General features: G+C 42.5%; 2 protein-coding genes and 1 pseudogene across 3 annotated transcripts in view; all 3 read right to left on the minus strand.

Moving 5' to 3' along the window:
* Nucleotides 1-2,905: 2,905 nt before the first annotated feature.
* LOC118579842 (regenerating islet-derived protein 3-alpha-like) lies at nucleotides 2,906-5,382 on the minus strand. Of its 2 annotated transcripts, XM_036181578.1 has the most exons (5): nucleotides 5,307-5,382; nucleotides 4,459-4,577; nucleotides 4,130-4,267; nucleotides 3,219-3,342; nucleotides 2,906-2,973 (listed from the first exon to the last, which is right to left on the minus strand). In XM_036181578.1, the coding sequence occupies exons 1-5, from the start codon at nucleotides 5,380-5,382 to the stop codon at nucleotides 2,906-2,908; spliced, it is 525 nt and encodes a 174-aa protein (XP_036037471.1). The 2 variants fall into 2 exon arrangements, with proteins under 2 accessions (XP_036037471.1, XP_036037472.1); XM_036181579.1 differs by lacking the exon at nucleotides 4,130-4,267.
* Nucleotides 5,383-14,876: 9,494 nt separating this feature from the next.
* Nucleotides 14,877-15,274, minus strand: LOC118579846 (annotated as a pseudogene).
* Nucleotides 15,275-20,522: 5,248 nt separating this feature from the next.
* LOC118580744 (regenerating islet-derived protein 3-beta-like) overlaps nucleotides 20,523-24,271 on the minus strand; it is a 40,882-nt gene continuing 37,133 nt past the window's right edge. The window contains exons 2-6 of the mRNA XM_036182681.1: nucleotides 22,512-22,592; nucleotides 21,879-21,997; nucleotides 21,563-21,700; nucleotides 20,850-20,976; nucleotides 20,523-20,590 (exon numbers count right to left, since the gene is read on the minus strand). Of these exons, the coding sequence (XP_036038574.1) occupies nucleotides 20,523-20,590; nucleotides 20,850-20,976; nucleotides 21,563-21,700; nucleotides 21,879-21,997; nucleotides 22,512-22,587 (528 nt within the window). The 5' untranslated portion in view covers nucleotides 22,588-22,592. The remainder of the gene's footprint in view (nucleotides 20,591-20,849; nucleotides 20,977-21,562; nucleotides 21,701-21,878; nucleotides 21,998-22,511; nucleotides 22,593-24,271) is intronic.

The following is a 24,271-nucleotide window of genomic DNA, read 5'->3' on the forward strand; positions in this document are numbered from 1 at the left end:
ACAGTAGTTCAAATACTGGCCCATCACATGTCCCTGGCCCATGGGGAGGTCTTAAGCTAGTCTAAAAAGAGTAGCTCAGAATTCTTTTGTAATTTCACAAAAGAGACTAAATTCTCTCTTATGGGGCAGGTGGAGTATGGGTAGTCCTAGTTGATGCTGGCCACTATCTTAAGCTATAAAAGGAAGCAAGAAGCAGGGAAAAGACATAGATTAAGGAAAGCTCAGGCAACTCCCCATCCAGAGAAACAGCATTTGAGCTCTGAAGACACAGAGTGCAAAGACATCCTTACTGCTAGAGTTATCTGACAGTTTATCCCAAAATTATCTTTTTGAATTTTAAAGTACACCCTGTATAGTGATTATCTCATATATAAGTGAGAGTATGCAGTATTTGAAGTTCCATGCCTGCATTATTTCAATTAACATAATGTCCTATAGCTTCACTGATGTGCTAACAGGTGACAGAATTTTCTTGCACCTAAAGGCTGAATCGTATTCCTTTGTGAATATAACATATAAGGAAAATCAAGGCCAGGAGATATGCTGTTGCAGAAGACTATGCTATTCCCAGGACCCAAGTCCACTTGCTCACATACCTGTAATTCAGGTCCAGAATCTCTAACGCCCTCTTCTGGCCTCCACTGGAGTATGACTCACATATGTATTTCACCCCACAGCCCATACACATAATTAAAATAAAATGAATCTTCTTAAAGGAAAGTCTGTTCATCTACATCTTTTCAATTATGAGTAATGCTGAAAGAAATACATAGCTAAAGATAGTCCATTTCATATTGATCCTGTTTTCTTTGGATGTTTATTCATCAGGGGATTGTTGTATCACATGACACTTCTATTTTTTGTTTTTCAAGGAAACCCTGTATTTTACATAATGGCTGTAGAATTACTTTCCTGTTAAACATGTACACACGTTTCCTTTTTTCTCCATCCACCCTAACATTTATCTTTTATCTGCTGCTCATAGTCATGGTAACAGGTGCAAGGAGAGGCCACATGATGATTTTAATTTGCATATGCCTGACAATTAGAGATGATAAACCTTGTCTTTCAAACACACCTGTGATCGTTATAACTCCTTTTGAGTGGAGTCTATTCATTGTCTTTTTAATTAGGTTAATTCTTCTTACATGATTCAATTGTTTGAGCTCCTTGTACATTTTGTGTATGAGCCATTGTTCTCATATACAATCTGTAAGTATTTTCTTCTGTTCTGTAAATCCACTTTTCATTGTGTTGCTTGTATTTATGTTTTCAGGTAGACACTTTTTATTTTTAGCACACTCATTTGTCTCTTTTTTTGGCTTTTTACCTATACTTTTGGACTCACATCCCATAATATTGCCCAAACTAATATATTATTAAAATTTCACCAATGATTTCTTTATTAATTTAGTAATGCAATCAAATCTTTAACTTATTTTAGATTAATTTTTATTTTACATACTTTTAAATCTTATTCTTTTTATTTATTTTGGGTACATATGTGTGATGAGTAAGGTGGATGTGGCTACATGTGTGTGAAAGTCAGCATTCCCTGCTTATACCATTTGAATCCTGAATTGAACTCCCATCTGCAGGCTTGACAGCAGGTACTTTTACCCACTAAGCCATCTCTCTGGTCTTTGAGATAATTTTTAACTGCTCATATTTTTTGCATGTAGATATCAAATGAATATTAACATGTGATATGGATATGTAGACATAATTTTTGTTCAATTAGTTCTTGAAAAGTTTGATTGTGTCACTTAATAATAATCATTGTTCGGTATTTTCACAATTTTGGATTGCATGTTAATAGACAACCTAACCACTGGGATAGACAAGAAATCTAGGTCTATGGGTATTGCTTTGAATGACAGTTTGTGGGAGTTCAGATGTGTGAGAATTCACTGTATCAGAATGGTTCATGTAGTCATGAGGGATAGCCTACAGTCAGGGCCATAGGAGATTATCAATTCCTGAGGTCTGCTTTACTGAGACTGACTCAATATTAGGTAGAAAAGTGGGAAAATGCCATTGACAGAGAAAAGATTGGTCAGGCACTCAGCATTTCTAATATCTGTATTCATGAATCCTGGTCTGGTGGCTAGGACCACAGGTGTAGCTTGGAGTCTCAGACTGCAGAGTCCAGCCTGAAGATGGGGTAGGTGATCATAGCAATTGAGGCTGTGAGGCTTGCTGGACTCTTAATTAAATGGATGAGATTTAGTTCACAATAAGCACATCTTAATATCCTGAAGAGATCCTTGATGATCACAAAGATCAGTTTAGAGCCAAAGCATGTGGGGGTTTTCTGGAATATGGGCAAAAAGAGTTTAAATGACCTAAGGAGTGGGCCTGAGGGTTGGAGTGAGGGTTAGGATACCAACTATGGGAATCATAACACTGGATTTAACTGGATTACCCTACTGTTACTGCCCTGGGTAGATATGGAGGGTAATTTTACCCTCCTTCTGCCCAGCAGTGAATGTGTGGGAGGGCAGTGTCTTCATTTAGCTACAAGACAACACTAAGTACAATCCACACTCTTCCTAGCACACCAGGTAGGATGCACAGAACTTTGGCAAACATGCACTTTCCTCCCCAGACCACTCTCTACCCACCCCCCAAGCTCACCAAGAAAGTAAAATGCGAAAGTACAAAGGTTGTTTATTATTATTATTATTATTATTATTATTATTATTATTATTAATCTACAAGCTCTTAAACCATGAACCACACAGAAAAGCCTGGAATAAGATTAAGGAAGTGGATGGAAGAAGATTAAAAAAAAAAAAAGAAGAACTCTGATTCATGACTGTGAAGTGAGTACAGCCTTGCTGGGTGAATCTTTGTATTCAATCCATTGTCACGATCTTCATGATAAACTCAGGTTGCCGCCTTCTTACTCCTTGAACTTGCAGACAAAAGGTAATGCCCCATCACAGTGATGATCTCCCCATTTCAGAAATCCTGGAGAGAGGAGACACATTGGATCTTGTGATGTCACGGTGGGGCACCTCAGAACCAGTACTAGTCTCAGAAGCCTTTATTTCAGCTTCCCCCACTCCCCAGCCCAGTGGAAAGAGCCATGAAAGCTACAAGAACACAATTCCATACTGAATTCCCTAGTTTAGGAGGATAGCCACAAGGTCAGACTCAGTGGTAGAGAAGAGGTGTGAAAATCATTGGGCAAAGGTACTGCTTCCATTTTTCACCTGAGCTTGCTGTCAGACTCCCACAGTGACCACTGTTTACAGCAGAAGGATTTCCATCCCAGTTAAAGTAATTCATTATATCAGAGTTACTCCACTTCCATCCACCTCCATTGGGTTCTTGACCCTGCGCAGTAGAAGTGTGAAGAGCAAGTACATTAGCGCTTCATGGATTTTGGCCCATTCCTCCATGCTGTTCAGATGCCTTTGTACTTAGAAGTTTGGATTTAACTTTTATCCCCTGCATGCTCCTCCTTGCCAATAATCACAAGAACTGCAAAACTACAGTAACAAGGTACTGGCTACATGATGAGGACTGACACATTTCAGAATAGCCTCTGAGCCTCACAGTATCTTCTCTATAAACTACAAAAGTAGGAGGTAGAGATATGACTCAGCAGTTAAGAGCACTGCCTGCTCCTGCAGAGGACATAAGATTGGCTTCCATTACCCATATAGTGGCTCAAAACCATCTGTAATGCCAGTTCTAAGGGATCGGAAGTCATTTTCTGACTTTCTCAAGCACTAGACAAGGCATACAGATGGTGCACACACATACATTCAAGGAAAACATACAAGTAAAATAAATAAATATAATTTTTGAAGAATACATATAAAGCTTGTCTTAATTTACAATGCTCTGAGAACTGTCTATAAAGACTGCTTAAAGGCCAAAGAAGTCACCAGTTGGGTTTCTTAAAGAAAAATGCAAAAACCAATGGCAGGTAAAGAAATAAAGAAAGACTAGGAACCGCTGTAGAACTCAACCCTTCACTCTGGCATTGAGGACTCTAATGTCACCCAAAATCTGAGTGCTAGGTCCTCTTCCTGTTGTATATGGACTGGAGACAAAGAATTGTGCTTGGGAGACATCCGCTTCTGGAGATGAAACAGAAGAAAAGATGGAATCTCACCATTGTGGGATCATGGAGCCCAATCCAGATGTCTTGGTAGTTGTTCACCCTGCCTTTCACCAGGGCTGACACAAAGGAAGCCTCAGGCTCACTAAGAATAGATGCAAGGTGTCCAGAAGGTCTCTTCTGGCAGGCCAGCTATATGAGGGAGAGAATGAGAGAGAGAGACTGAGACTTCGCTGATGGGGTAGATGTATGTGAGTAGAAGGAGTACATAACAGAAAGAACAGTCATTCTGGTTCCCATGGAATCATAGAAACTTGAGGCTTCTTCTGGCACCAACTCATACTTTTATGCTGTTATCTTCAATCTCAGCCTTCAGCACTCACATCTGCTTGATACCAGGATTTGGGCGTCATAAACAGGGTGTAGCAGTAGGAGTGATAGACCTTGGAACCTGTGGGGCAGCTGATACGTGGAGAAGGCACTTTCTTCTGGGAATCTTCTCCTGGAGGTAGAGAAAGATAAAGAGAAGATGGAATGAGATGGAGAGTGGGAACTGGATGTGGAGGTCAACTTAAGGGAAGGTTTATGAATCCCGTTTTTTTGGAGTGGTGGCTACCACCATGACAGCGACAGCCTCAGTAAACTTTGTTTCTTGCTATCTTGTTTATCGTTTGTTTTTGCTTTTATGTATGTATGTATGTATGTATGTATGTATGTATGTATGTATGTATGTATGTATTTGAGACAAAGTCACTCTGTAGCCCTAGCTGTCTTGGAACTCACTATGTACATCAAGCTGACCTTGAACTTACAGAGATCCCTCCTGCCTCTGAATGATGGGGTGAAAGGTGTGTTTTTAATAACACCTTTCAATGTAGAAGAGCTTCGCCTTTCATTTTACCTTTCCTACATATACCCCAGTCTGTGACACCCAATTCTCTGCACTGTCCATTTGTAAAGTTCATTACTGATCCTCATGATCTCCAACACACTAACATAATTTAGAGCCTCCTGGCAAAATGAAAACCCTCTGATTACCCTGTAGATGAACAACTGTCCTACTTCTCATCACCAGTAACCTAGAAAAAAACAAGATGATGGATGAGTTGCAGGTGAATTTACTGCATGGATACTCCTCACAATTCCCACAGGAGACTCTTCAGAACCTTCCTTTGCTTCTTGGCTCTGAATACTCACAGGGAATTCAGTTCTAGAGGCAAAGAAGCCTTACCCTGCACCTGAGATAGGAGCATCAGGCAGGAGAACAGCATCCTCGACACACTGCTGAGGGCTAGTTGATACAGCATCTTGTCTGTGAGGAAGCAGTAATCAGGCCTTGAGAGAGAATGTGGTCAGAGAAAACATGGAAAGAGGGCTATCCCTCCCATCCAGCTTTGCCTAGATCTGCAGGGTTACCTTGAACCCCACCCCTGTTTTTCTAAGGTCTGGAATGAATGAAGAATCCACATTTTCCCCTTTCCCTGAAAACTTCCCCAGGAAACCATTGCTGATTCTCAGAGCCCTATTCTCTGTCAGGACATGGACTCTCCCTTATCTTCTGTGGTATGCAAGGTGAACCTCTGCAAGCCTCTCATCATCTTCCAGCTCCCACTTACCCTTCTTGCAAAGGTCTGGGGTGATATGTCAGGACAGAAATGACTGTTCATTTATAACAGGATTTGAGGGAGGGGCATCAAAGTGAATAACTGGAATGCTTATGCAAGTTGAGGTAGTGTGTAGTGCTTGGCATGGATTAAAGGAGGTTCCCAGAAACAGGAGGAGGCTCTTCCTGGCAAACAACAGGAACTACCACACCAAGAGCCATTTCCTTTTAGTAAACCTGCTCTGTCCCCAGGTGCCGGTGAGGTTTGAAATTCTGCCTTGTATCCTCTATCTGATACCCTCTTCTTGGTAACTTAAGTGAGGCTAACTTGTAGTCTCATAATCTCATGCTACAGAGATTTGTGTGATTTTGTAATACATGCATACACATATGCATATTACATGTATACATACATACATTCAGTATGAACCCAGAAGAAATTATTCACTTCATATACTTTTTTTCTGTTCAACTATATCAGCTTAAAGTCTTTATTTTCCAATATGATTATAGCTATTTCTACTCACTTCTGCATTCTATTTTTTCAGAATATCCTTCCTACTCCTTCCCTTCCAGTGTGTGTTTCTCAGCCTGTGTGGTGAGCAGTTTGCAGGTAACATGTTACTGGGGTCTTGCTTTTTAATATAGTTAGTCATCAAAAAATATTTCACTTATATTCTCTTTTACTCTTTATCATTTACATTCAGGGTTATTACTGAAAAGTATGTGGTTGTTCCTGTAACTTTACTGATATTTCTTTTGTTGTTTTCAGAATTCTGTGTCCATTACTTCTGCTCTTAACCACTTGGTCATTCAGTGTGTTGAACTTGCCTGGTCTCTTCCTGTTTCTCATTGGTTTGCTTCCTCCCCTATTAATATACTTCTCCATGCTGTCACAAATGTGCTTTCTTTCTTCCTCTTCTATGAATATTATTCTCACACCTATCTTCCTCAGTGATGGTTTTGTAATTATGAATTTTAGTTTTATTCCTGTTATTTTTTTTCTTTTAAACCTGAAGCATAACCATCATGCATATATTTATCTTGAATGATGGTTATTTTTCTTTCAGGACTGAAAATATACCATTTTATGCTCTTATGAGTCCTCTAATTTCTACCAAGAAGTCACTTTTGTACATGACTAAGCCCTTGCTTCTAACAGATTTTTATTTTTGGTTTTGTTGCCTATTTTGACAAGATTAGCTTTAGAGGCACTCAAGCAATCATTACTGTAGTAACAAAATTTCCACCAAGTGGAATAAACAATTGAATCTTTCGTCAGAAAAATAAAGATTATACCAGAAGTTTGTAGTCGGCGATAATTTCTTCACATTGAATGAGCAGTGTAGACTTTCTCCAACAAGATCCCAGAAAACTCAATCCAGGCAGAAATAGAAAAGGATACTTAGCATGGAAAAAATGATAGAGGTCCCATAACACACGTCTGTTTAAACAGAAGTGCGAAAAGCATGGGAAAGGAACGAAATACTATGGATTTTGTTGTACCCAGAGTCCCCCAAAGACTATCAAGAGACCAAATTCAATGCAAAAGCAGAGTCTTTTTACTGTTTCCAGTTAACCTGGGCCTCTTCACCTGACACAGCAGCAGAGCAGGAGAGACCCCAAGTGGCAAGGGGGTAGGTATTCATAGGGAGCAAATCAAGGGGGGTTCTTGGTATCTACAGACTACATAGGGGCAGACTCAAGATTGGTTTATGTGAGTGGCAATCATGCTAGTAACTTTTAATTGGCTAGGGTTAGTGGGGGGGTACAGTTATCCATTTTTGGGCAGGCCCAGACAAGTCCCAGGCTTTGTCTTTGAGCTGTTATGGAGGCAGGCTGACCTAGCACATACTGACTTTGGGGGCTGGCTCAGTGGCCCAGGCTTGGTGCATCCTATCTTCCTGTCGCTTTTGGCAGGGGCATCAGAGATTGTCTTTTGTTCATGGCCATCTCATATACTGCTTGCTCAGTCTCAAGAAACTGAAATTAAGGCCTGATCTCTGAGAGAAGACTGACTAGCCTGTTCTGGCATCTCCTTGGTCCTTTCAGGTTTTATATTTTAATAAAACCTAGAAATAATATTTACCAAAAGAAATAATAGTAACTGCATGTTAGTGACTAATATCTACCTAAAGGTTTGGAACTAAACAGGACACTGTCACACAGGTGACAGAACTTAGAATGAACTGTATCACAATTGCCTTTTGTGTGTTAAATTAGGACTGAACTAAGATCAATACACAACATTCTCATTTTTTCACTGTCTCTATATAGCCCAACTGTCTTGGAGTTCTTCCTACCTCAGCCTCCTGAGAACTAGGATGACACCCATGCCATACCATGCCTTATTTCATGTTACATTGGAGTGGTCTGGTTCTTACTTAACTAAGAGTTATTATTTTCATGATTATTTGTGTTTCATGGGGAAGAGAAGCCTCTTATCTCAAAGAGTTTCTCACTTTTTGGACTTTGATGATTATACCCACAAGTTGTAACAATCTATTTTAGTTCATGTATTTGTGAAATAAATGCTATATATTAATCAGGGTTCTTAAACTGTCTTCTCTCAAGACTCCTATCATCTTAAAGTTCACAGAGAAAAATCCTTGAATGTTTATTCAGCGATACTAAGCTAACCCAAGATCCTGGGGGTAAGCCTCTACACCACAGACAGGGCAAACTCCAAAAGCTTTAGGCTAGGAATGTAAATTAGTCATTCAGTATTTTCTGGTATGTGCAAGGCTCTGATTCACTTGTCAATACTTCAAAGCAAGTATTAGAGATGCCAAAAATTTTTGCTGCATGTGAGATAGATAGATAGATAGATAGATAGATAGATAGATCAGCACAAAAGACCTAACATATGATAGATATTGTCCTTCAGGATCCTTGGAACATTAGTTCCAGGACCCCTCCAATCACCAAAATCCAGAGTCCCCAGGAACCCAAAATCCAAAGATGTTTAGGTTCTTTACATAAAATTGCATAGTGTGTGCATATAACTTTTGTGCATTCCCTTGTATGTATAAAACCATCTCTAAACTACTTATAACAACTTAAACAATGTAAATACTACATAAATATTTGTTATGCTACAATATTTAGAATGACAAGAAAGATTCTGTACATGTTCAGCACAGATGAAATTTAAAAATATTTTACCTACCATTGATGAATTTGTATGTGTAAAACTTCTGGAATTGAAGTAATTATTGTTCTTTATATACAGATAAACAGTAATAGACTACAAAATGTTAACTTTTAAAATAATTACTAATTCACAAGGGTTATTGCTTTGAAACATCTGAACAAATTTATCATATATGAATCACTGGAATTTTCTCTGTTCATTTAAAAAATAAAGAAAATCATGACTTACAACACAACTGCACAGCAGTCTGTCTTAGACAATGCTACTACTGAGTTTCAATATCAGACTTCCCACACAGTCGCATGGACTATGACAACAGGTGCTTATAAAGCAGATCTTTAACTCCGTTAGTTATTCCATGGAGTCATCAAGGACTTCAAGGGCATTTAGAAGAGAATATGTCTTTTGCCAATGGCAAATGTGTAGATGTAGTTGACACAGGGTGAGGATGCTGACTTGCTTAACATATACATTTTAGCCGTCTTTTTTTCTGTCTTTATGGATAAAAATGTCAGCACAGTGGAAACAGATAAAAAACATTTAGCATGTATGTTATAAAAAGTAGGAGGCTGGAGTGATAGCTTGGCAGTTAATCACACATACGGTTCTTCCAGAGGACCAGGGCTTGGTTTTAAGCACCCAAGTCAGGCAGTTTATAATTATCTGTAACCAGATGATATGACACTCTCTTCTGGTTTTCTTGGACATCTGCATGCACATGCATATACTCACACACTCACACACTCACACACTCACATACACATACACACAGACACATGGATGCATGTAGATTAAAAAAAAATCTTTAAAGGAAAAGAAAACTGGAATCATTTTTGAAAGTCTTAAAACCCCTATGAGTATGTGATCAAAGTCAGTACACTATTGTGGGGTATAATTCTGAGCTGAAAACACACCAGCAAAACCCCTTTCAGTATTCACATGTGGAAGTAGCTAGAAGCTAATCTATTCAGCTGTTGTTCCTTAAAATTCTGGCTGCAATGTTGACTCAGTGGTTACTTTAAATTTTGTGTCCTCCTAAAAAGTTGAAGCAACCATTTGAACCAGGAATTCTACTTTGTATTAAGTACTTGATCTCCCTCACTTAACAAATCAAGTTTTAACACCAAATTTCACCCTTTTGATGTATCTTAAATCTTATTAGACAGGCATAAAAATGCACCTATAGCTACAGAAGTCAGTTGTTCAGTACAACTGAAAATGCATTTCTGATTTTATAAAAATATACACATTTCCTTTGAAAACTAAAAATTGTAATTTTTATAATTTTTTTTTAACAGAACGGCATAATCTGCAGCATGAGGCTGCCTGTGTTTACCTGACTTTCCCAGAATTTGACACCTGGTAGAGGGTGGCAGGATTTTAAACTTGACCTGCATCTGAGGACAGAGCTGGCATAACAGGACAGGAGCCACATGTGTGGCAGTTCCCAGTCTTTGCCGTGAAAAGTCCTGCATTCTTACCGGAAACCTCTTGGAATCCATGCCAAGCACTACCCACCACCCTGGCCTGCATTAGCATTCAGTCATTCGCTTTGATGCCCTCCCATAGTCACCTCTGTCCTGACATACTATTCCAGGTCTCTGTAAGACAGTTAATCTGGACCTGAAAGTTCAGAGACTGACAGGGAGTCCCTGGTTACACTGCAGGAGAAGGTGGAGAAAGTTCTCTGACCTCACGAGGTTATGCTCTGAAACTCAGCAGAGCTGGGAACTGAAGGGTCAATGTGGGGTCTCCATTTTGTTCCAGAACAGAAGGAGAGGGATCAGACCCAAATGAGTGCTTCCCTGAAGAGCCAGACAAACAGAAAAAAAGAGGCGATGGTCACCTTCCATGTCCTCCATGGCCACATACCCATCAGGGGCTTATTCCTTCTCCCTCAGGGATACCATGATGCCTCCAATGACCCTCTGTAGCATGTCCTGGATGCTGCTTTCCTACCTGATGTTCCTTTCTTGGGTGCAAGGTAAAGTTGTTCCGTGTCTAGCACTGGGTTCTCTATGAGTGTTCAACGGCCAGGGGAAGAGAAAAGGCTCTGGAGGGTCTCCTGTGGTAAGTATGAGGAGTATCCCCACAGGAAATTCCTCATCCACCCTCCCTCTGGATAATGGGGGGGGGGGGATATACCACAGGGCTTCTTTGTTATGGGACGAAAGTTTCCTATGTTGTCAGCAGACCCTCATTAATGCTGGCAGATTAAAAAAGGCAAATGGAAATGTTAGGAATGAACTCTAAGGAAGGAGACAGAGGACAGAGGATGAACCCCACAGCCTGTCACCCCAGCAAAGGGAGAAAATAAAAGACTACTCAATGCAAAAGTATAAAATAAAAACTCAGGCTTTTCCATGTGAAGAAGTCTTTCTAAATTAACAACCTAAAGTTGGGGATATGATAGCTCAGTCAGTAAAGTGCTTGTTAAGCAAGCACAAAGACCCAAGTGGAATACCCAGAACCCATGCGGATGAAACTTGACATGGTGGTACTTGTTTTTAATCCAAGCACTGGAGAAATGTGTATAGAAATATCCATAGGAAATCACTGGATGGCCACTCTAGCAACATCTATGACCCCCCAAGTCCATTAGAAACCCTGTTTAAAAAATGCAATATGAAGCTGGGCAGTGGTGGTGCACGCCTTTGATCCCAGCACTCGGGACGCAGAGCCAGATGGATCTCTGTGAGTTCATGGCCAACCTGGACTACACAGTGAATTCCAGGAAAGGTGAAAAGCTATACAGAGAAATCCTGTCTCGAAAAAAAAAAAATGAATAGGGGCTGAGGAAAAACACTTGAAACTGACCTCTGGTATTCGTGTCTACATGCTCATGTATACTCCTGCACAAACAACCTTCAAACACACATGTAAACACACGTCACAAACACAAAGAGAGAGAGAGAGAGAGAGAGAGAGAGAGAGAGAGAGAGAGAGAGAATCCACACCCTGAGAACTTGGGGAAGGGTGAGAGTGGGAACTCAGGATTAACAATCATAATGGCTCCTGTTGCTATTCACTGATTCCACATTGTTATTTTGATACCTCAGATCTGAACTAATGTAAAAGTGAGTGATGACAGACATGGTTGGGAGCAGTAGAAGAAAGTACTTCTGGGTCAAGAGGAGTGTTTGATTTCAGTCTTCATGGTTTAATTGAGTGAGATGAACCCATTCCCTCATCTCCTATCTACCATTTCCCAGTGGGATTTTAATATCTTCTACATTATATCCTTCAAACAGCTGGCCTGCCAGAGGCATTTCTCAGGACATCTGTCATTTCTGCTCAGGACTGGTGAAACTACCTCCATGTCCTCCCTGATGAAGAATAGTTTGGCTACCTACCAATACATTTGAATTGGACTCCATGATCCCACACACGTGCGATCCTATCTTTGCTTTGCTTTTTCCCCATAGTGACTTTTATCCCTGTGGAAGACTCCCTCTGACTCCCTGGAAAAACAAATAGGTCATGGATCTCCAATGCTGGGTGGCACTAGAGCAAAGGAAATATCAGCTGAAGAGCTGAGTGCTGTGGGATGTTCTGTATGCTGTGAATGTGTTGCTCTGATTGGTTGATAAATAAAATGCTAATTGGCCAGTAGCCAGGCAGGAAGTGTAGGTGGGATAAGTAGTTTATGGAGAATTCTGGGAAGAGAAAAGCTGAGTCAAGAGATGTCAACCTGCTGTCTAGGGAGCAGCATGTAATGGCACATAGGTAAAGCCACAGAATATGTGGTAACATATAGATGAACAGAAATGGGCTGAATTTAAGTGTAAGAGCTAGTCAGTAGTAGGCCTTGAAAGACCCCCACTGGAGATCTTCCCTCAGGAGAGACCCCGAACCCAAGGAACACGCCGAAACCACGGATCAGATGCAAACAGCAAGAGGGTTTATTTAAATGCATAGGTACCTGGGGCGACAAAGTCTCTCAGAGGACTTGCGCCCCTTCCCAGGGTAAAGGGGACTTTTTATAGGATCCCAGGGGCAGAGGTGCAGTTACAGAAGCGAGAAGCATAGTTACAGGGTTCCCATTGGTTGATTCAAATAAGGCAAGGGTGAACTTGGGGACATATCTTTAATTTTCAGAAATGTGCTGTGTGTGGCCGACCTGACCTTGTCTAGGGTACAGTGGCTATTTCCCAAGCCCAACTGTTTATTCCCCAAGGCCAGGTGTTCGACCATAGTTATCTCTCCCAAGGCCGGGTGGCCGACCACAGTTATGAACTCCTGTTTTTCTGGTGCTTGCCTTGCAGAATGGCGTTTCTTAGGCTAAGTTATTGGGACTGGGTGGGGGGGGGCTTTCATTCCCCCATTTTCTTTTGTTCTAAATGGAATCTTTCATTTTAGGATGGAGAATAAGGGGTCAGCTCCATCTCTGACTGTCTGAGCCTCTGATATTGCTGGGTTAGGACCAAAGCTTGGACAACAGAAACCCTATCCTTGACGAATGGTACCAATCTATTGAAGATGCATGGCCCAAACAATAAAATGAGCAGGAGGATGATTAGGGGGCCCATAATGGTGGCGACAAGGGTGGTAAACCAGGGTGACCTTTGGAACCATCCTTCAAACCATCCCTGTTAAGACTCGAATAGTTGTTGTCTCTGTTTTAATCTTTCTCTCAATTTAGCCATGTTATCTATGACTACTCCAGTATGATCTGCATAGAAGCAACATTTTTTATATATCTTAAGTCATTTTTTTATCATCATTACTTAAGCCTTTTCATCCTCAGATCTTTATAACTTGTTTTTATATATTTCAGTAACTTATATTTTATAAACTCTCCTTCTTTTTAAAATATTCCTTTTATATTTTCATATCTAAAACCTTTACATCTTAGACTCTATATAAACTCTATTTATATTCAAACCTCATAACTTACTGAAACTTTTTTTATATCTCAAACTACTTTCTCAGACCCAAAATATCACATATTCAAACCCTCATGACATGCCTAGGCCATCAAATTTTTATATTTTAAACTGTTTCCTCAAACCAAAAGTCATTCATGATGTAAGCTTGTCGCTCGGGGCTCCATTCCACCCCCATTTTCTTTGCTAGTTCCTGGTCCTCCAGGCTGTAGGGCATGGGATCCCTACTTGGCTGTTGGCCCTGCAAGACCAGCAGCTGGTCGCCCCTGGGGGCTTGTAAGGCGACTGTCCGGGCCGTCAGATCGGCCAGCCGATTTCTCCGCGCTACGAGAGTCATCCTTTTGGTGCCCGGGACAATGTATAATGCTGAGCTGATGTGGGAGGAACAAAGCCCTTAAGAGGTTTACCTTCTGCCATCCGGAGGGCCTGGGTCAGCGCGACCAGCTCTGCCTTTTGGGCCAATGTTCCGGGCAGCAGCAGCGAGGCCCAAACTACCTCTGATTCGGTGGTGATGGCTGCTCCGGCCCTCCGTTCTCCTTCTTGGAGGAAGCTGCTCCCATCCGTGAACCAGATGAAATCTGGGTTCGGCAGCGGTTGATCTGTTAGGTCGGAGTGGGTGCCATGGGCCTCCGCCAGAATCTGGAGGCAATTGTGCTCCTCGGATGGGTCTGGCAAGGGCAGCAGGGTTGCAGGGTTGAGGGAGACAACTGGTCCAAAACACCATTCAGTCTGTGTCTCAAGGCAACAGGGTCCTTAGAGAAAGGAGGATTATGCTGCTTCCAGTTGTAAAGATCAGAGGCCGAAAATGGCCAGTATTGGAGCTGGTGATTGGGGCCCTCCCAGAGGGGGAAGGACCTGGATTCTTTGGCTGGTTCATAGGCGACCAGCAATTGGGGAGGGAGCCGGAGCCTCCTCCTCCCGCTGTCTCTGCAGAGGATGTTCGGGGGCCGCCGGTCCCTCTGGCGGCGCCACGGGGGCCGCCGGTTCCTCTGGTCCCCGATTCCCTGGGTATGGCGGTGGGTCCTCTGTCAGGAGGTCAATAAGAGGTGAATTGGGGTCCGGAGGAAGGACAGGGGTCTTAGGGGCATCCTTTTGTGGGAGAACAGGGTAAAGGGAGGAGGTAGGAGGGGCGAGAGGGGGTTACACACACTAGACTTTTTACGCCCTCTCCCCGCGGATGCAGCGGGCCAGCTGGATGTCTTTGGGCATGATGGTGACCCGCTTGGCGTGGATGGCGCACAGGTTGGTGTCCTCGAACAGACCCACCAGGTAGGCCTCGCAGGCCTCCTGCAGCGCCATCACGGCCGAGCTCTGGAAGCGCAGGTTGGTCTTGAAGTCCTGCGTGATCTCGCGCACTAGGCGCTGGAACGGAAGCTTGCGGTGGACTTCTGGTAGCGCCGGATCTCGCGCAGCGCCACGGTGCCGGGCCGGTAGCGGAGCGGCTTCACACCGCCGGTGGCCAGGGCGCTCTTGCGGGCGGCCTTGGTGGCCAGCTGCTTGCATGGGGCCTTGCCGCCGGTGGACTTGCGGGCCGTCTGCTTGGTGCGAGCCATCATGGAAAGAGTAACAGAAATCTCAGGCAGAGAGGAGAATGGTTAAATAGAAAATGAAGAACAACAGGCAAACGCAAATAAGACTGACACTCGCTGCGCGGCTTCGGTTCCAAACCGAAAGCAGAAACTCAGACGGAGACTGCGAGGGTCCGGATCCCTCGTCTCCAACCAACACCACGTATCCCTCAGATACGTGAGTGGCCCCAAAAAACCGTGCCCCTGAGGGGACTTCAGACACCCGTGGAACGTCTTCCAGGGTTAAGGTGGGCGAAGTCCGAGCTCGTCAGCTCCTTCTGCCTCTACCGCCACAGACAGACTATCAGATGCGCGCAGACAGACAACACTCAGACAGGACAGGGATGACATATACCGAGGCCGGCCGGCTTACCTCCTGACGGTGGGTCGGTGGTCCCAGGGAGGGGTCTCTATCTCGGTGGGACCTCCAAATGAAAGACCCCCACTGGAGATCTTCCCTCAGGAGAGACCCCGAACCCAAGGAACACGCCGAAACCACGGATCAGATGCAAACAGCAAGAGGGTTTATTTAAATGCATAGGTACCTGGGGCGACAAAGTCTCTCAGAGGACTTGCGCCCCTTCCCAGGGTAAAGGGGACTTTTTATAGGATCCCAGGGGCAGAGGTGCAGTTACAGAAGCGAGAAGCATAGTTACAGGGTTCCCATTGGTTGATTCAAATAAGGCCAGGGTGAACTTGGGGACATATCTTTAATTTTCAGAAATGTGCTGTGTGTGGCCGACCTGGCCTTGTCTAGGGTACAGTGGCTATTTCCCAAGCCCAACTGTTTATTCCCCAAGGCCAGGTGTTCGACCATAGCTATCTCTCCCAAGGCCGGGTGGCCGACCATAGTTATCTCTCCCAAGGCCAGGTGGCCGACCACAGTTATGAACTCCTGTTTTTCTGGTGCTTGCCTTGCAGAATGGCGTTTCTTAGGCTAAGTTATTGGGACCGGGGGGGGCCTTTCAGCCTGAACTAATGGCTGAGCAGTTTTAATTAATATAACCCTCTGTATGTTTACTTGAGTCTGAGCAGTTGCACAACTGGCAGGTGAGAGATGTGCCCTTACCACAGGCCATGTGGGACACAGGAAACATTTGTCTATAGCTGAGCTCTGTGGAAGTCTCAGACTTCCCAAGTTTTTTGTATGCCTGTTGTTGACTTTTTCTAAGTTCTAACAGGAGACCTTGGAAGATAGTTTCATCAGTCTCAGAGAATCTGCACATACAATTTCAGGCAATACAGAACAAAGAAATGTTCTGTATTTTCCCTTTATAAAATAGAGTTTTGTTCATTTGTTTCTGAAGAAACATTAAATGTCCCACTAGTTGTACTTACCAAGAACAGATCAATTTCAGTAAATCCCAATTTCATTCCACAGACTCGGGGGTTTGCAAATAAGACTAAGGACTTTGAGAATAATATTTTACCAGAAGGCTCTTGGCAATTGGGTATGATCAGAGCAAGAGTGGCGGGACTTTTCAACTTTGCATTTTTAGAAGCATTTTCAATGAACAAGTGTTTCAACAAAGGTATCATGCAAACAGAGTGCCAATGAATCTTTGACAACCACTGCTTCCCACTTTATAGGGTGCACTACCTATTGGAAGTGGATGGAAGTGGAGCAGCTCTGATGTGCTGACCTGCTATAACTGGAAGTGGAACCCCTCTATTGCTGCAGACCTTGGTTATTTTGCAGCTTTGTCTCAGGCCTCAGGAAAGACAGACAAGAGCTGGCTCTGATGACACCCATCTTTTCACATCCAGTTTGACCTCCTGGGCATGACTGGAATTTGGGAAATAATGTGGACTTGTGCTCTGCCATCTTATTTCATGGTCCCTTTGTCTCTCCTCCCCTTGGAGATGCAACAATGATTAGCATGTGGGAGGGATATCTAAGTCTAGAGCAGAGACTGAGTTGTCTTTTCTTTGAGTTAACAGGCTCACATGCCCATTCACTTTACCTCTTGTCTCTCTATAGGATATCAGGAGTGGAGAGATTACAATTGTGAATCACAGCCTCCCTGTGTCCACAAATTCAAGGGCTAGGGCAGTTCTAATTTCAACAGCTTGAACATATTCTGCAGGACATGAACAAGGGAGCTTGTTCACCAAGAAAGAGAAAGTTCTACCCACATACACACACCTGATCCCTCATCTCATCTCTGCTGTTCTTCCACCAGTACATTCTCTGGGGACTGTAACCTAAAGACTCGGAAAACAACAATAAAATGTAGTCAATATTCTGGGCTTTTGTGCTCCATTTTTGCTGTAAGGTTGTGTGAAGTCTTGCTGAGTAGTTACTGAGAGAACCTCTGGGAATCACTATATCCCAGTTCCAACCATTGTTCCTAAGAATCAATGTCTAATGATGTTGTCTGCTGGTATACTTTGATAAAAGTGTGGACAGGACTTATGGAAGGTGATGTTGGGAACAGATGAAGGCATTGCCCTCCCTTCATACTGTCTGTCCATATATACTCTTCATGTTTGGATACATGGAGTCTGATGTTGTTTGAGTAGTCTACCTCAAATAACATCTTTGTAGCATAACTTTTAGCAAAATGCAATCTACCTTCAATAATCAAATTTCATAGAATATGGTTTAAAAAATATTACTTCCATTGACTTAACATAAAGGTACAGGTAGAGAGTGTGGACCTTCTTACTCCCTCATTTCCAACAAAATGTCAAAATTTTAAATCGAAAATTGATATCAGGATAAAAGTTAGGAGGAGGAGAAAGAAGAAGATAATAATTGAAATTAGAAGAAAGGAAAAACAAGGGAAAGGAAGAGAAAAGAAAAAAGCAAAGAAAAATGGAACATTAAAAAAGTTTACTAGAGAATAACACAGCAAAACATCAGTTTGTTTTCATCAATGTTAAAGTCCACACATAGGCTAGGAAAGGGTCTATACAGACACAATCTATCAAAAGATTATAAAAATATCAATAAAAATAAAAATTTACTTCAAGTCAATTGAGTTGAGTGAGTCAGAATGGCTACCCTAGCAAAGTTTTTCCCTGAGCTTTGTAAGCTCTGAGCGTCATAAATAGAGTAAACATTGGGTGCTCTCTTCTTCCACAGTGTTCTTATGTGTGGCCTCTGGGGCATGAGTGCTAGTGACCTTTGACTGGAAATGGTCAGAATGTGTCTCATCTTTATTGTGTACTGGAGCAACTGTCCCACAATGCAGAGCTCTGCACATGATGATGTTCTACCATGGTCTTTGTTCTGTCTGTGCTTCCCATACCTGTTGGAACTCCCCAGGTGTTCTTTTAATAGAAGGTACCTCATAGCTCTACCAGTTACTCACTATTGTTGTGTCCTAGATATGACTTCAAGTGACTTTTTTTTTTTTAAAGTTGGGTGGAGTGGCCATGTCTGCAATCTCAGAACTGGGGAAGCAAAGACTGATGATGGATCTCAGCTATCAGGAATGAACTGAGGAATTTCAGTCCGCTTGATGTACCCCATATTATAGAACAAAGTAGACAGAGCCTAAGGACTAACGCTTCCTAGGCACCTTAAAAACACAGTGGTTATCACTAATACGTGTGTACATGCACACTCACACACAATAAATAAATAAAATATAAATATTAGTGTTTGCATGGTCCCACATCCCAGGGGTTTCTTAGCTTTCTCTACTCTAGAAAAAAATAAGAAGTATAAAAGATGGAGAATTTGGATAAATACTTTTCCTAACTTGTAGTAAGAATTAATTGTTTTAAGTCTGACTCCAAGGTGTCATTTTTCTCCTCCCTCTGACAGGTCTTGAAGAGATTATTCTTGCCTTTTACCATGAGAACTTGATAAATGCTGTGAGAGAAAAAAATCCTATGGGAATACTGGAGTCTTCCTGGAAATAGAGACTGCAGGAGTGTCCTCCACTTACCAAGGACCCACACTTAGCCTTAAGCCTTTCTCTCAACAGCTTATAGGTATAGAGGGAGGAAGAAGCTTTGTATGCCCTTGGCTCTTCTGTAAACACCAGTAAAGGAATCTCCCCTGGTGCTTATATTCTCTTGTTACTCCAAAAAGAATTTGTTAAAGTACTTTCAGATTTTCTTTTTGTCTTGTTGGAAAGAGAACAAGAAGTTTCTAGAGTCTTTTTGCCTGCACTATTCTGGTAAATCCATTTTTTACTATATTCAGTAAAAATTACCATTCATATAGATTTAATTTTTTAATATTAGACTTCAAAGATGATTCTTGAAGTGTTGAAATCATCAGCAACCAGCCCCCACCTGGAGCACTGACTGTGAGGAAGTCACAGTACAATCCTCAATGAGGATGGCCTATATTCTTAGTTACAATGCTCTGATAAGCATACACCATTAGGCACCGTATGTATGGACAGAACTAAGTAGCAATTGTCAAATGTCTCCTCTGCCATCCTGACACCCTTTGTCTTATTTGTCACTTGCTTGAATAGTTTGGTTTCCATTTTCATGTCTTTGCAGAGTTTGTGTAAGTTTCTTGCTTTTGGTTTATTTGTTTATTTGTTCGGTTTTTTTTTTTTTTTAAGTGATAGCAGAAAAAAATCATAGGGTTGGGTGGGTAGGAAGCTAGAGATGATCTGGAGGGAGTTGGGGGAGGGGATAAGTGCGAACACAATATATTGTATGTGAAACTTTTTCAATTAAAAAGTGGTGCACAGGGCCAGAAAGATGGCTTGGTTGGTTAAATTTTGTTTCTCAAGCCTGATGACCTGAGTTGATTTGCCCACATATTCAGGGTAATTACTAAACATAACTGGATGCAGTGGCTCCCATCTGTAAATTCAGTACTCCTATGAAGATATGGGAAGCAGAAGAGTTAGGACAATTCCCCTGGCCCTTGTGAGTTCACTGTGTGGCAAAAATAAAAGAAACTCTGTCTCAACAGATAGAAGGCAAGAAATGATTCCCAAAAGTTACCCTCTGATCTCCATGGGCACACCGTGGTACTCATACACCTATACTCACATGCATCCATAACATAGTAATTGATGATAAATAACATTTTAATGGAACACAAAAATTCAGAATGTGACTAAAGTTTTATTATTGCTCTCTGAGACCTTAGGCCACAACCTATACAAAAATGACTAAGGCAAAATCTGGAAAGAGCAGATGAGGGGTCTGATGTGGACTGTGGATAGAACATGCTATTCCTGAGTGAATCTTCATATTTAGTCCCTTGTCCATGATGAGCTTCAGGACAAATTCTGGTTATTTGTTTTTGATAAGCCTAACCACTGAATTTGCAGACATACGGCAACTTCACATCACAGGTATTATCTCTCCATTTCAGAAATCCTGGAAAGAGAAAGAGGGTTAAGTAATTGAGCACTGTGGATCTTGAGAACATAATGCAGAAATGCGTAAATCTGTGGCTTCAACTTAGAAGTCACTCCTTCATGCTAACCAGTGGTACAATCTAGAGGAAGGAGATAGCCAAGAAACCAATAAAGAAGATAAGAGAGAACATGACCACATTCCATTTCCTAACTCATAGGTATCTAGGGATGTGAGAAGATGGGTATGGCTCTAGGCAAGTTGGCTGTCTCTTTCTTACCTGAAGCTCTTGACAAGCTGCCACAGAAACCATGGTCTAAGGCAGTGAATGGATTCCTCTCCCAGTTAAAGTAATTCATCACATCACTGTTACTCCACTCCCATCCACCTCCATTGGACTGTTCACCCTGATGAGGCAGTAACCAGATAAAAGGTAGGGTCCTGAAAGCTCTGCATGTGTGAAACCTCAATGAAACATTGGATTCCCTCCCAACCTCCAAGAACTCAGTTGATCATACACAATTTTCAAGAACATAGCAATAGAAATTATTATCTTCACTTCTATTTATAAACTCAGAAACTACTGATGAAATTAGGACTCACTAAAATATTTTTTGAAATATAGGTGGTAAACTAGCAATTTCCTCTAAAATGGAAGTAGGATGTTTATTCTATAAAGAGAAAATATAGATTGTCTCTTTATTCTGTATTTCTTGACAACACTGAGTTACAGGCTCCCTGAAACTGAGAGAGAATTCTTCCAATGTCTCATGTGAGACCTTTGTAAAAGTCAATAACAGGCACATGACCTTCATCTGAAGTCTAGGAATCCTCATAGAACTCAGCTCTACAACTGCCCCTGATGGTTTCCCTTGTCTCAGGGTTACCCAGTGTCTGACCTCTGTGTCTTTTAGGGTTCTTTCTGGAAAGGTTCAGCAAGTGTGCCTATGTGATAATAGCATATGAGAGGAAACAGACAAGAGGGAACCGTACCAGGGTGGGATCATGGAGCCCAATCCAGATGTATTGGTAGCTGTTCCCTGTGTTCTTCACCAGGGAAGACAGGAATGAAGCCTCAGATCCACTAAGCACAGACACAAGGTGTCCTGAGGGCCTCTTCTGGCAGGCCAGCTGTGTGAGTAGCAGAATAAAAAAATTTAAACTTCATTGGATAATGGCAAGGTAGACGTAGGTGAGGGGACAGGCTATATTGAAAGTCGGGTATTCATCTCAGACACAATGAACTAGAGAGAATGGAACCCAACATTCCCTCATGACCCTCTTTTACTTTCTACCTCCCAGGACTCACTTCTGCATCGAACCATGTTTGTGGTATCCGAAACAAGGCATAGCAGTAAGAACCATAAGCCCGGGAGCCTGTGGGACAGCTAATACGTGGTGAGGGTACTTCTTTCAGGGAGTCTTCACCTGGGGTGGAGTAATATAAATCAAGCAGTGAAAAGTGGGATATAGATGTGTTTGTCAAAATAAAGACTATTTTTAGTAGACTATTTCTTGGAAGGAAATCAACACTAAGACTTATCGTCTTTGAAACTTTTTTTGTAAGAAACAGACGTAGTAAATGGTGCAGCTTCATTTTTCTCCTCCTTCCTATATATTAGTTCATGACTCTACCAACTCTGGTCTGATAGATTTAACTTCAGTTGTCCATCCACAGTCTATCATAGAGTTCAGTGTTAGTTATCATCATTCTACTAACATAAATTACAGCATCCTGACAAAATGGTAAATCTTGTCCTTTACTGGTGACAGACCACCATGACACTTTCCCCAGCCAATGACCTGGAGGAATAGAGGATGGTGGAGCAGTTGCAATGCTTTTCCTGCATGGATATTCCTCACAATTCCTTATGGGACTTTCCTCTGCTCCCTGACTCTCAACACTCACAGGAACTTGGTGCTAGAGGCAGAGAAGTCTTACCTTGCACCTGAGATAAGAACATCAGGCAGGAGAGCAGTATCCAGGACATGCTGGTGAGGGCTATGCGAGAGAGCATCTTGTCTGTAAGAGAGGAACAATCAGAGTCACTCAAGGTAGTGTGGTTAGAGAGGACATGTAGAAAGGGCTATGCTCTCCTTCTTGAACTAGTTCTGTAGGGATATACTATCTATCCTATCTTACCACTGTGGTCCAGAAATCCATGTTTCCTTCTTTCTCTGAAAGCTCCATAGGTAGCCTTGACTGAGTCACAAAGCTCTGCATTATGTGAGAACAAGAACCCTGGAACACCTTCTCCTAGTGAGAGGTGAACCCCTTCAAGTCTTTCCTCATCTTTCAGCTCCCACTTACCCTTCTTGCAGAAATCTGTGGTGGTTTGTCAGGGCAGAGATGACTCTGCCTTTATAACAGATTTGAGGGAGAGGTATCCAAGTGAATAACTGGAATGCTGATGCAGGTTAGGATGGTGGTTAGTGCTTGGCATGGACTAAAGGAAGTTCCCAGAAAGAGCAGAAGTCTCTTCCTGACAAAGATGGAGAATTTTCACAAATATTACCTGTAGAGAGCTGTGCACAGCCACACCCATAAGATGGCGGCAGCTTCCGCCCCCACCATCCCGATGGTGAGTGCTCTCGGGAGTAAACAACTCCATATTTGGCTTAGTCCTAGGATCTGGCTTGCTTTGTGAACCTGGACCTATCTGCAGTACCCTCGTGGCAGGCTGGGGTTGGCCACCCAGGGACTATTTAGGTCGTGGGCGGGCTTTCCCCAGGGTCAGAATATTGTTCAAGGTTCCTGAGTAAACTGCTGAAAGAAGAGCCTGGTGTTGCGTCTTCCTTGCTGGTCGAGGCGGTCGTGACAAGTGGTGGCCCGTACGGGGAACTTCACTACTTTCAAGCAGGGCTCAGAACTTTCTGCAGTGAGGGCAGTGCACTGGTAAGTTCCCAGGTAAGGTGGGAATCAGCGACAAAAGCAGGGTTAAAGGAAATCCCAGGCAAATTGGGAACCTGCGACAAAAGCAGGGCTAAAGGAAATCCCAGGCAAATTGGGAACCTGCGACAAAAGCAGGGTTAAAGGAATTCCCGGGTGAATTGGGAACCCGGGACAAAAGCGGGGAAGTTTTGGCTCTTCTCTGTAGACAAAGAGAGAGCCGGACGAGCCTAAAGTGAAAGTGAAAGCTGGGAGGTTTTTGCTCTTCTCTGTAGGCAAAGAGACAGTGAAAGTGAAACATTGTTTAAAAGGTTGCCTAGAGTGAAAGTGAAACATTGTTTAAATTGTTGAGAAGTTTTAGACATGGGTGCTTCTACTTCGCACCCAATGTTTTTGGCTCTTAATGAGCTGCTTAGATCTAGAGACCTGAAGGTTAAGAAAAGCACCTTGTAGAGATTTTTGGAGGAGTGTGATGTTGTTGCTCCCTGGTTTGCTGTTTCTGGTAGTCTTACCATTGCCTCTTGGGATAAGTTGGGTCGAGATCTAGATTTTGCCCATGAGCAAGGGATGCTTAAGGCAGGCGTAGGTTCCCTATGGAAGTTAGTACGCGGGTGCCTAAAAGACCATAGATACAATGAAGCTGTGGAGAATGGACAGGCTGCATTAGAAATGTTACAGGAGGAGAGATCAGAAAAGGCGGGCACTGAGAAGGGACAGGGTGAAAAAGAAAAATTGTACTCCGACCTTTCTGATACAGAGAGTCTGGAGTCTACAGACTCGGAGGAAGAGATAAGGTCACTTGTAGAACAGAT

This window comes from Onychomys torridus, chromosome 3, assembly GCF_903995425.1.
Source record: "Onychomys torridus chromosome 3, mOncTor1.1, whole genome shotgun sequence".
In the NCBI taxonomy this organism is placed as follows: domain Eukaryota; kingdom Metazoa; phylum Chordata; class Mammalia; order Rodentia; family Cricetidae; genus Onychomys; species Onychomys torridus.